A 13,410-nucleotide genomic window follows, 5' to 3' on the forward strand; every position below is an offset into this window, starting at 1 on the left:
CCTGAAGGGCCATTTTTGCCATGTACATATAGATTTAGTGGGACTGCTATCTGAATCTAACAGATTCCGTTATATCCTATCAGTCGTCAACTGAACGACTCCGTGGGTGGGAACCACTCTATTCAGGGATGTATCGGCAGAGACTGTGGCAGGATCATTCATCAACCAATGGAGAGCGAGATGTGGCTGCCTGGAGTCACAAACAACTGATCATGGCAGAGAATTTGAATCAACCCTGTTTACGGAATTGTGCTACCTCTACAGCTGCCACCAACTCCATATCACAGCCTACCATCCATAGTCAAATGGCCTAGTGGAATGGTGGCACCACACATTGAAAACAGCACTGGTGTGCCATGATAATGAACGGTCAGAGGCCCTACCCTGGGTGCTGCTGGGTATCAGAATGGCGCACAAAGAGGACCTCGATGCCTCACTAGTGGAGATCATCTACGGTGTAGCGATTAGCCTCCCAGCAGAATCTGTCACACAGACAGCAGACAAAGGCAAGCCAAGGACCTCTCAGACCTCGTACAATGGGTCAGAGAATGGATACGCAACATCAGAGTCCCACCAATGTCGCACCACCAAACACCCACTGTATTTGTGCACAAAAACAAAAAGACTTGCACTCACGTAATACTATGCACAGACGCCATCAAGCCAGTGCTACTCCCAGTGTACAGTGGACCATATAAAGTACTAATATGGGGACCCAACACATTCAAAATCATGCTATCTGGCAAACCCACCACTTTGTCTGTCAATAGACTGAAGACAGCATGGACTTTGACAGAGATGCCGGGGAACATTACCGAGAAAGTTGGCAAGAAAAGCATGTACAGGAGACACTGTCAGACAGTTAGCCAGTTGTGTGACTGAGCGATAAATCTTTATATTGAGTAAGACAAGAGAATTAGTGAGCAGTTAACACTACAAAAGGTTCAATTTGCTGATGACTTTGCACCAGGCACTGCTATTAAGCATACACAATTAGTTAAAAATCTTGATAAAGTGCAAGCACCTTTGGGCCAAATTTTGATAGAGAAAGCTGGCTCAAACAAGATTATTGAACAACAGTCACGTAATTAATGAACAGGTAGCATTAGTAAACAATGAACTGATGGAAGTCACCATAACAGCACGATGCTCTGTGGGCCTTAATTAAATAAATTGGGGAGTAAGTCAGTGTACACACAAATTAAGGTTGGTGACTTCATTTTTGAACACAACTTTTTGGTTATTTCTAACCTGATGTTAACATTGGAAATTGATGAAAATTATGTCTGAGAACCTAGCAGTGACCAACGAATGGATGAGTATAATAAAAAGGGAATACCAACCATCATAGTGGAAGAAATAATAATATTGTTCAGGGATACTGAAAATATTTGGTGAAACCAGACAATTTTCATGAAACAGGGAAGGGTGTACGAAATGGAACAAATAGGTAGGAATTTGTGATCAAAATATACACTGATCAGTCAGAACGTTATTGCCACCTACCTAATAGTCGGTGTGTCTACCTTTGGCACAGATAAGAATGGCGACATGTCATTGAATGGAGGCAATGAGGCCTTGGTAGGTTGCTGGAGGGAGTTGACACCACATCTGCACACATCTGCACATCTAATTCCTGTAAATTCTGGGGAGTGGGACCATGAGCTTTGACACCACATTCAATCCCATACCAGACGTGTTCAATCAGATTCAGATGTGAATGGGGAGGGGGGAAAATCAGCACATCAATTCAAACTCACCACTGTGTTCCTCGAACCACTCTATCACACTTCTGGCCTAGCGACATGGTGCATTATCGTGATGAAAAATGCCACTGCTGTCGGGAAACATGACTGTCATGAAGGGGCATACATGGTCTGCAACCAGTGTACGACACTCCTTTGCCATTATGGTGCCTTGCATGAGCTCCACTGGACCTTTGGATGTACATGTGAATGTTCCCCAGAGCATAATGGAGAGTTTCCACCAGCTTGTCTCCATCCTGTAGTACAAATGTGAAGTAGTTTTCCCCTGAAAGACAACAGATTCATACTCTCCCATCAGCATGATGTAAAATGTATTGGTATTCATCAGACCATGCAATGTTCTGCCACTGCACCAAAGCCCAGCGCTGATGGTCATGCGCCCATTTCAGTCACAGTTGCCGAAGTCATGGTGTTGGTGCACGCATGGGACATTGGCTGTGGAGGCCCATTGTTAGGAGTGTTTAGTGCACTGCATGTTCAGAAACACTTGTTCTCTGCCCAGTATTAAAGTCTGATGTTAGTTCCACCACAGCTCACAGCCTGTCCTGTTTTACCAGTCCACCCAGCCTACCATGTCCAACACCTGTAATGAGGAGTGGCCACCCAACCCCATGATGTCTGGACATGGTTTCACCATGTGTTGAATACTCTCACCATAGCAGTCCTTGATAACCCAACAAGTCATGCAGTTTCTGAAATGCTTGTGCCGAGTCTCCAGGCCATCACAATCTGCCCTCGGTCAAACTCAGATAGATCACGTGCCTTCCCCATTCTACCTGCAGTCAGCACACTCACTGAAACTACATGCACCATGCATGTGTCTGATTTCACCAGGTGATGTTGCTTTTGTCTGGATGGGTTTAGATCAATAGTAGGTCAGTGATCATAATGTTCTGGCTGATCAGTTTTGTGTGTGTGTGTGTGTGTGTGTGTGTGTGTGTAATCAAATATGGCACAGAAACAATAGACCTCATGGGTATCAGCAGTGAGGGGTTTATAAGCTATTACCTCCAATAGGAGTGGGGATATGGGCAAAAACATGTTTTTTTTCAGCCCCTGGTGTAAAGGCTGCCCAGCATGATGAGCATGTTGTGTGGGAAGAATATCAGCCTGCCATATCAACCTGCTTTGCCGAGCAGTGTACACGTCATGGGAAAGAAATGGTTTTCCATTTTCCAGACACAGGCATGTAGGCTGCCCTGCATTGCAGGTGTGTTGTGTTGGAGTAGTATCAACCTGCTTCACATGGCAGCCCGAAGGTCATGGGCAAATAAATGATTTTCAAGCCCCTGACGTGTAGCCTGTCTTGCTTGACGGACCTGTTGGAGTATTATCAGCTAGATTTATAGAAATGTATTGCTGGATACATGTGCTGATGACCATGGCTATGGCAAGTTGAGTTGGATAGAGGAGGGGATGGACAGAGTGAGGGACGGAGGAAATGGACAGAGATGGAGGAGGAGGGGGAGATGCATAAGGTAGATGGAAGATGCAGAGAGGTAATGGGCAGGTGGAAAAGGAAGAGGGGGAGGCAGAGATGGAGATGGAAAGAGAGAGGGGAAGGAGGAGATAAAGAGGCAGAGAGAGTGGGAAGGAAGAGATAGACAGATAGAGGTTGGAGCATGAGATAGACTGACAGAGGGAGGAAGAAGTGGACACAGAGAGGTGGAGGAGGAGATGTGTTCAATATATGAGAGAGAGAGAGAGAGAGAGAGAGAGAGAGAGAGAGAGAGAGAGAGAGAGAGATTATAACAAGATGTTAACATATAGAAGGCTATATTCAATCTGTATATAGAGATTATTCAGCATGTGTGATGAGAATGACTGCCTGATTGGTATTCATCTAATTGGATCTGTCACCTGAAACACGATTTCAGAGGAATTGGTTTAGTCTAACTCTGCTACTACATCCGTGTATTCTGGTTCTTAATCCATTTCTCTTCAGGAAGCTTTTTCTTCAACTCCATTACTTATGTTAATTGTAAAAACGTTACATGTCCACTCACAATCTATTTCTCCATAGTGCTCTCAAAGTCCTCCCTTTAGCCTTCCTGAGGGTCCCAGCAGCATCTTCAATCAGACATTCATTGACCGATAATTAAGAAGGGATACAATGTTGATCACCTGAAATCCATCACTACCATCTCCTTCTGACCTCCTTGCTGATGTCATGTGTCCATCACCTTCACCTCAAGATCACTGATTAAAGGATAATTATATGGAATGTTCTGTCCATTGAAACCATTTTCAACATAGCAACCTCTTCCACTCAAATCACAAAATGAACTTCGAGATATAAATCCAAGCCATTACATCAATATTTATGTTTCACGAATGATTGCTTGCTTATTACAGACAAACCTTACAGAACACTGAGTAAATCAACCAAATTTGCAATTATCTACAATTTTTTTTACTGAATTTCAAATGTTGTATTTATCTGAAGCACCCATTCCCTGGACATTAAAACATAATAATTCAATCTGTATGCCACCCGCTGTGGCCGAGTGGTTCTAGGCACTTTGGTCTGGAACCGCACGACCGCTACAGTCGCAAGTTCTAATCCTGCCTCGGGCATGGATGTGTGTGATGTCCTTAGGTTAGTTAGGTTTAAGTAGTTCTAAGTTATATGGGTCTGATGGCCTCAGATGTTAAGTCCCATAGTGGTCAGAGCCATTTGAACCATTTTTCAATCTGTATAAACAATGTAACTCAAGGGTGACAGTTAGTTTAGTGTTTATCTTGGTTTTTCTTGAGTCTTTTAGCTCAAATGGGGAAGTGTAATTGATCTTCCTATTCAAAGTTGCACTATTGCTAGTATACTGTGAGTAGCTCTAGTGCAAAAGAAAACCAACATTGAGAAACTTAGTCATAGTGACATTGTGGTAAGCAAACCTAAGGATATGTAATGATAAGCTGCAAATTCTACAGTTTCACAGAGCAGTAAATGTCCCAAAATCCATTTCATCAACCAGATTAAACAGAATGGTAGCAGTACCATGGTATTTAACAGTTAATGAGTCCTGCTCCAATTGTGAGATGTATAATGTCTCTTTATATTAATGACCTGTCAGGCTTAGAGTATATGTTTATCCAGTGATCCAGTAAAGAGTGCAAAGCAAAGAGCATGTACTGTATATGCAAGGCTGCTATTGTTCAACTGTTTTTGTAAATTCACTTGCACTGAGAAAGAGGAGATATGGGTATGGAATTTTATTTTTAACTTAAGACCAAATAAATGTGGAATTGACAGGATATTGAGTTCTCTGCAGAGCTCTTTGTATGATCTAAAGAAGTGCTGATATACTCTGTAAACAAAGAAAGAAAAAAATGTAAGTCTAGTGAGACTATTAACTTATCATTTTTTCATTTTAATTAAATAACCACTGTATGCTTTCTTATGACAGTTCTGTGGAATGGAATTGTTTTTGCGCTCATGCCTTATGATTAGTGTCTGCAGTCTTCAAAATTTGTGGTGAATATTTCCACATATATATGAAATGAAATTGGAGTGTCTCAACACGTTAGCAGGTCAGGCAGAAAGCAGGACATCAGTGCTCTGTACAAACTGGGTAGCTAGCATCAGCAGGAGCTTAGTAAAGCAATACGATTGAGAAGTATCACGTTACCTTGTTATGTGAAGTAAAGGGCCGCGTTGCTGATGCAAGAAGGTGTACTGAGTTCTGTTACTGACCAGTCTGTTGGTATAACAAATGTTTTAAGCAAACAGGGCACAATATGAATCACTGATACATTCATATTAGGAAAGCCTAAGCGGTCTTTATGACACCAGCTGATATTTCACACTATAAATACTCCGGCATTTGAGTTCAGATTGTCAGAAAGTTTGATGGTTACAGGACACACGTACTCTATTCCCTGACACAGGATTAATGCAGAGTATAAGTCTGTTGTAGATTTCTGCTCGTACTCAACACTGACAACAGCCGCTGGAGAGATGTCTTCCTCTCCATAAGCACCAGCCACAAGTTCGGCACTGCTGACAGCTTCCAACGCAGATGTGAAGGCCTGGGGGTCTTCCGTGTCAACTTGGACCAGGACACCAGTGTTCCTGACACTTCAGAGGAGCCACGGGGCCTACCTGCATGGCAGGTCAGGGTCGGTGCACTTCTCGACCACACAACAACTATCATCATGGTTTAGAGGGCAGAGATGAGCCACAGTTATGGGAGGGGATTGAGGACCTCCTACATCAGCGTGTGTAAGCCACATATGCACATGTCACCTTCTTTGAGTGTGGAGGTTGGAGACGCAGCATCCACTTCTTGAGTAGCTGCCAGGTGCTTGCGGCACACCCGGATAAGCAGTGGCAGAGGATTGCCGTAGCATCAATAACTAGAGATGTATTTGGAGAAATAAAGGGTTAAAAGTTAGCTTCCTTTTACTGGGCCCACTGGCGTACACAGGTAACCATCACCTTCTCTTCCCTGAGAAACCGGCAAGTGGCGAACTGGGAGAGGGCCTCCTGACACACCATCCATCATCCACGCCACCCAATAGTTGCCACCTGCAAAAGTGGTGTCAGAAGTGTTTCTTCTGATGCCTACCACATCAGCATCAGGAGCCTGCACGAGTGTATCATACCAGAGCCATGCAGCAGTAGTAGCACTTGTGGGGTGAGTTGCTGAACAACTTTCTTCCTCACACAAATATCTGTTTTGGTTGTGATCATGTCTGGAGTACGAAACATAGTGAACCGGCTAACATGTCTGAGTTTAAGGGAATTGTAGGGAACTGAATTTAGTACCAGTAGTGTGTAAAATGGTTAACTTGTCTGACCATAGTGTGCCTTGTGATAGATATGTTCCTGTTGTGTGTTCCACATGTGGAAATTATGGTCTTGTGAAAGAGGGTTGTAATAAATTATTTTTTATATGTTTTGTGTGGTCTTGTGTAGCAAGTAGAGCTTATTTTGAGAAGGAAATTGCACAAATATGGGCAGCTGCTACCGCAGCTACAATTTATACTCTAATGGAGCAGGTTAAGCTATTGCAGGAGCAGAAAGAGCAGATGGCTCAAGAACTGTGAAATTTAATGGTGCATTTGATACAGTCAGAGTCTGATATGCCTAAAGCAGTACTACCAGTTCCATTAGCATCTGTAGATCCTACAGCCACAGGCTTTATTCCCACTTTTCTAGCAAAACATCAGCGAATGTCACTATTTTTTTACAGGACAGCTAGGTTGTGCAACTGGTCTGAGCAGATGGCCAAATAGTGCTTGCTGGGTAAGGCAAAGGCGTACATTATGTACCACGAGGTTTTGGATAAGGTTACTACATTTACAGAATTGGCAGACGAGTTAAGGCATCATTACAGTAAACAGAATAGTGTGCAGTTGTTTCATGAAAAATTGAGTAATTTGAGGCAGATGTCAAATGAGACAGTGGAAGTGTTTTCGGATAGAATACGCAAGTTGAAAGGGCAAACTTATGAGTTGACTGGCAAACTGGATGCAGACACAGTATTATTGAAAGAAGCAGAGGATAGGGCACTAGATGTGTTCCTAAGGGGGATTTCTCCAGAATTTTCAATCAGGGTAAGGATGGAGAATCCACAGGAGGTCACTGGGGCACTGAGAATAGCTATGCATCTGCAAGAGGCAGATACTGCTACTAGGCCCTGAAATGAGCAGAGACTGTTTATGTCAAATAAAGTATGTCACTGCTGTAGAAAAGGTCATGCAAAAACCCAGTGTTGTCAACTGCAATGTTTTAATTGCCAGCAGTTTGGGCATAAAGCACGTGACTGTGGGTTGAGGAAGTGGAATGACTATGAAGGAAAAAAGAAACTGTTAAACTGCAACTGGAGTCTTCCGACCATCGGGAAGCATTCCCAGTAAAGAGAAGAGTATGTAAACCGCATGCAGAGACAGATTGTTCATTAGTGGCTTGGGTAAATGGGGAAACAGTGTGAGTTTTTGGTGGACACAGGGGCACACATATCGGTTGCGAGTCTGGATCTTGTGGATAAGTGCAGACTACAGGAACCAAGGTGTACATTGCTCACAGTGGGCAGCAGTGCAGTAGATGCAATTGGGACAACATGGCTTGTGTTTAAGATAGGAAATGTAAGGTTTCATGAGCAAATGAAGGTTTTCCCAACTGTGGAACAAGGTGTTGCTGAGATACTGGGGTTGGATTTTCTGGTTAGACATCATGCTAGAATCGATCTTTCACAATGAATGGTTGAACTCTATGGTAAGCTATTTCTGTTGAGGACTACAGTTGCAAATTTTTCTGTATCACAAGATGCACCTATTGCAAAGGTAGCTTCAGATAAACTGTTTATAAGTGCATTGAAGATTTATTTGCATGACAGAGGTTGGGTGGTTTAAAAGAGGAGGAAAGGGACCAAACTACAAGGTCATCAGTCCCTTGTTCCTAATAAAACAATGCCACAAGTGTGAGAATAAAACAAATGAGACACATAACACAAAACAGAAAAAAGGAAAAACCACAGGAGTGAAGGAAAGGTAACGAACACTAAAAGGAATAAAAAGAGGACAAGAAAACAACAGAGAGATCCTAGAAACAGAATAGAGTAAAACAAGAAAGCAGATTACAGTGGCTGGCCAATCACGAGAATAAAAAGGAAAAGCCAGCCACTCTGCAACACATTAAAACCTCCACCCTAAAAGCACTAGGGTGGAGGTCACATAGCGGCAAAGGACATGCGATAAAACCCACCCTCACAAATAAAACGTATAACTAAATCAGCCAATGAGGTGTTGTCAGATAAAATGAGCAGCATTGAGTCCGGCATCCCAAGATTTCGTCGCTGGCTAGTTGAAGTGGGACAGTGCACCAGAATATGGGCCCTGCCAAGCAGGCACTGCACCGACACTAAGGTGTGTCTTCACAGTGCAAGAGGTAACTGTGGGTCACTCAAGTGTGGCCAATGCAGAGCCAGCAGAGGGCAACTGATTCCCTGTGAGAGGCCCACATGGAAGACTTCCACACATTCATAGTCTCCTTAATGACACACAGCTTGTTGCGCATACTGTTATGCTATTCTGTCTCCCAAAGCCAAAAAACCCTATGGCATAAGTCAGAACGCAGATCAGGTTCAGAGATGCCCATCCCCAGAAGTGGTTTCCGCGTAGCCTGTTTGGCCAGCCTGTCGGCAAGTTCATTGCCTGGGATGCCAATGTGTTCTGGGGTCCACAGAAACACCACTGAATGGCGGGACCTGTCCAGGGTATAGATGGACTCCTGGATGGATGCCACCAAAGGATGGCAAGGGTATCACTAGTTGATAGCTTGTAGGCTGCTCAAGGAGTCGGTACACAGAAGAAACGATTCCTCGGGGCATGAATGGGTATACTGAAGTGCACGAGATATGGCCACCAGCTCTGCAGTGAATACACTGCAGCCAGGCAAAGAATGCTGTTCAGTATGGCCTCTTGGACAAAGGTGAAACCAACACTACCATCAGCCTTTGAACCATTGGTGTTAACCTTTCAGAGCCCCGGAACACTTAAAGAATTGAGAGGAAGTGACAGCACAGAGCTGCAGGGTTAACAGAGTCCTTAGGGCCACACGAAAGTTCCAGGCAAAGCTTCGGCCTACAGCTACACCATGGAGGTGTATTTGAATGGACCTCGAGGAGAGGTGGTGAAGGGAAGGACTCCACTTCAGACAGAAGTGATCACATGTGAACCGCAACCTTTAGCCCTGACCTGGGCCGCCTGTGCAGGAGGTGGACCACCATGGTTGGGAAAAGAAGATGGTAATTAGGAGTTTCAGGAGAGCGATGAATGTGTGCAACGTAACAGGTGAGCAGTCGTGCATGTCTGATCTTCAATGGAGGGACTCCAGCCTCCACCGGTAAGCCTGTCACCAGACTCGTCCTAAAAGCTCTTGTTGCTAGTCGCACTCCACAATAGTGCATTGGGTCAAGCAGATACAATGCTGACGGGCCGCTAAACCATAAATCACACTCCCATAGTCAAGACAGGATTGAACAAGGGCTCTGTAGAGCTGCAGCAGCATGGAACAATCTGCACCCCAGTTGGTTGTGCTCAGGCAGCAGAGGGCATTGAGGTGGTGCCAACACTTCTGTTTAAGGTGATGGAGATGAGGAAGCCAAGTCAGATGAGCATTGAAAACCAGACCTAAGAATTGATATGTCTCCACTACAGTGAGTGCATCGTCATTAAGATAATGTGCTGGTTCTGGATGAATGGTACGACGCCAACAGAAATGCACCCACGACACACATCTTCATAGCGGAAAACTGGAAGCCATGGGCTAGAGCCCATGACTGCACCTTGTGGATGGCTCCCTGTAGGCAATGCTCAGCAACACCAGTACTGGAGCAGCAGTACGAAATGCAGAAGTCATCTGCATACAGAGAAGGTGAGACGGAGGGCCCAACAGCTGCTGCTAGACTGTTAATGGCCACTAAAAATACAGAGAGACTCAATACAGAGCCCTGCGGGACTCCATTCTCCTGGATATGGATGGAACTATGGGAGGCACCAACTTGGACACAGAAAGTACAGAGCAACAGGAAGTTTTGGATAAAAATTGGGAGAGGGCCCCGGAGACCCCACTCATACAGTGTGGCAAGGATATGGTGTGGCCAGGTCATGTTGTATGCTTTACATAAAAAAAAAAAAAAAAAAAAAAAAAAAAGGCATTCAGGTGTTGGCGTCTGGAAAACGCTGATCAGATGGCACATTCAAGGGACACAAGATTATCAGTGGTAGAGCGACCCTGATGGAAGCCGCCCTGACATGGAGCCAGTAGGCCACGTGACTCCAGGACCCAACCCAACTGCCAACACAGCATACATTCCAGCAGCTTACAAAGAACGTTGGTGAGGCTGATGGGCTGATAGCTATCCACATCAAGCAGGTTTTTACCAGGTTTGAGTATCAGAATGGTGGTACTTGCCTGCCAATGCAATGGAAAGTGCCATCACACCAGATCCGGTTGGAGATGACAAGGATATGTTGCCTGTAGTCAGCTAAGAGATGTTTAATCATCTGGCTGTGGATGTGATCAGGCCCAGGAGCTGTATCAGGGCAATGTGCAAGGGCACTGAGGAGCTCCAACTCTGTAAAGGGGGCGTTATAGGATTCACTGTGGCATGTAGTGAATGAGAGGACGTTCCCTTCCAGCCACTGTTTGAGAGTGTGAAAGGCTGGGGGGAGGTAATTCTCCGATGCAGAGCCTCAAGCAAAGTGCTCAGCAATTTCTTTTGCATCGGTAGATAACACCGGGAACATCTGTTGGGGTCTGGTACCCGAAAAGACGTTTGATCTTTACGCAGATTTGGGAAGGTGATGTATGGCAGCCAAAGGTTGAGAAGTATTTCTCCCAACACTTCTGCTTCCTTCATTTGATAAGTTGGCAAACAGAGGGAATGGAGCCGCTTAAAGGTTATGAGGTGCTCCATGGAAGGGTGCCACTTATGCTGCTGTAGAGCTAGCTAATGCATCTTAATTGATTCAGCAGCTTCCGGTGACCAACGAGGGACTGCCTTATGCCGGGGGCACTCTAAAGAGCGAGGGATCACGTTTTCTGCTGCAGAAACAATTGTTGTAATCACCTGCTCAACCATGACATTGATGTTACCATGTGGGGGAGATTCAACGGTGACAGCAAAGATGAAAGTTTCCCAGTCCGCCTTGTTTAAAACCCATCTGGGCAGGCGTCCATGGGCCTGACACTGGGGCAGTGACAGGAAGATGGGGAAATGGTCACTATCACACAGGTCATCATGTGCTCTCCAGTGGACAGATGGGAGAAGTCCTGGGCTGCAAACTGATAAATCAATGGCTGAGTAACTACCATGAGCCACACTGAAATGTGTGGTGGCCCCAGTATTTAAGAGGCAGAGGTCGAACTGAGACAGTAAAGTTTCAACATCTCTGCCTTGGCCAGTAAGCACGGTGCCATGCCACAAGGGGTGTTGGGTGTTAAAAATCTCCCAAAAGTAGGAAAGATTTAGGGAGTTGATCAATCAGTGCAGCTAATACATTCAGGGGCATTGCACCATCTGGAGGAAGACATACATTGCAGACAGTTATTTTGTGTGTTGTCCTTATCCTGACAGCCACAGCTTCAAGAGGGGTTTGAAGGGGCACGGTGTCACTACAGACTGAGTTTAGGACATAAACACAAACTCCACCTGACACTCAATTATAGTCGCTACAGTTCTTGTAATATCCCCTATAACCATGGAGGGCAGGGTCCACATTGCCAGGAACCAGGTTTCCTGGAGGGCAATGCAGATAGCAGGTGTAAAGCTTAACAGTTGCCTTAGCTCAGCCAGGTGGTGGAAAAAACGGCCGAAATTCCACTGGAGGATGATGTAATCGTGAGACTGGCAAGGCATGGAACATTCAACGGGACAGTTTAATCCTCAGAGTCACCTGCTGTCACCAACTTTTTGCCTGAGCAGTCTTTATCCATTATGTCTGAGGGTCTGGCGAGATCTAGGTTCTCAGCGGATGCCAGAATCTCCACCCCATCCTCAGAGACAGAGCTTGCAGGTAGCGGTGGTGGGGGTGCCCCAACTTTTTCCTTGGTCATAGACGTCTTCTTTTTGTATTTCTCTCGCTGCTTCTTGGGTTTCCCTGGCTGGGAGGACTTCACTGGCTCAGTCTCCGGGACTGAGAATGAGTGTGAAGCCCAATGACGAGCTACTTTTGAGCTCTTCAGCCCCTGGTGGGTGTCATCTTTCTCACTGTCAGAAACCTGGGAAGGGAGTGACCCAAGGGACCCCTTAGCAGTGGGGATGGACGTCCCTGATAGTTGGGGGTGTTGCTCCTGAATAGATGGTGTGGGAGCAACAGGGAAGGAAATGTCCCCCACCATCAAGGGGGCAGGTGCAGTCTTCCGGCTCTGAGAGGTGACTGGGGTTGGCAGAGTTGATGATGTCTGCACTGTTGTAGTGGCGGCGTAAGACGATGTCATATGTACAGGATGCAGGTGTTCAATTTTTCTCTTAGCCTCAGTGTAGGTCAGTCAGTCCAGGTTCTTGTACTCCATTATTTTCCTTTCTTTCAGGAGAATCCTGCACTCTGGTGAGCAAGGTGAATGGTGCTCTGCGCAGTTGACACAGATGGGAGGTGGGGCACATGGAGTATTGGGATGTGATGGGCATCCACAATTTCGACATGTGATGCTGGAAGTACAGTGGGAAGACATATGGCTCACTTTCCAGCACATAAAGCACCGCATTGGAGGAGGGATGTAGGGCTTTACATCACAGTGGTAGACCACCACCTTGAACTTCTCAGGCAATGTATCACCCTCAAAGGCCAAGATGAAGGCACCGGTGGCAACCTGATTATCCTTCGGACCCTGGTGGACATGCCGGACAAAATGTACACTTTGCCAATCTAAACTGGCGTGGAGCTCATCGTCAGACTGCAAAAGAAATATGATACCCTGGACCATATTTAAGCTCTTATGGTGCGTGATCATTACAGAAACATCCCCCAGCTTGTCACAAGTGAGTAATGTCCATGACTGGGCAGAGGATGCTGTTTTGATCAAGACTGACCCAGATCTCATTTTGGACAATCCCTCCACCTCCCCAAACTTGTTCTCTAAATGCTCAAAAAAACCTGAGGCTTTATCATCATGAAAGATTCCCCATCAGCTCTT

At 45.4% G+C, this 13,410-nt stretch overlaps 1 protein-coding gene across 4 annotated transcripts in view; it reads right to left on the reverse strand.

The window, feature by feature from the left end:
* The window catches only part of LOC126175183 (uncharacterized), a 273,671-nt gene that overhangs the window by 40,883 nt on the left and 219,378 nt on the right, over positions 1–13,410 (reverse strand). Inside the window, exon 3 of one of the 4 annotated variants that reach the window (XM_049921778.1) lies at positions 5,396–5,464. The exons of the other annotated variants lie outside the window; for them this stretch is intronic. Within the exon in view, the coding sequence (XP_049777735.1) occupies positions 5,400–5,464 (65 nt within the window). The 3' untranslated portion in view covers positions 5,396–5,399. The remainder of the gene's footprint in view (positions 1–5,395; positions 5,465–13,410) is intronic. 4 annotated transcript variants of the gene reach the window in all.

This window comes from Schistocerca cancellata, chromosome 3 (genome assembly GCF_023864275.1).
Source record: "Schistocerca cancellata isolate TAMUIC-IGC-003103 chromosome 3, iqSchCanc2.1, whole genome shotgun sequence".
In the NCBI taxonomy this organism is placed as follows: domain Eukaryota; kingdom Metazoa; phylum Arthropoda; class Insecta; order Orthoptera; family Acrididae; genus Schistocerca; species Schistocerca cancellata.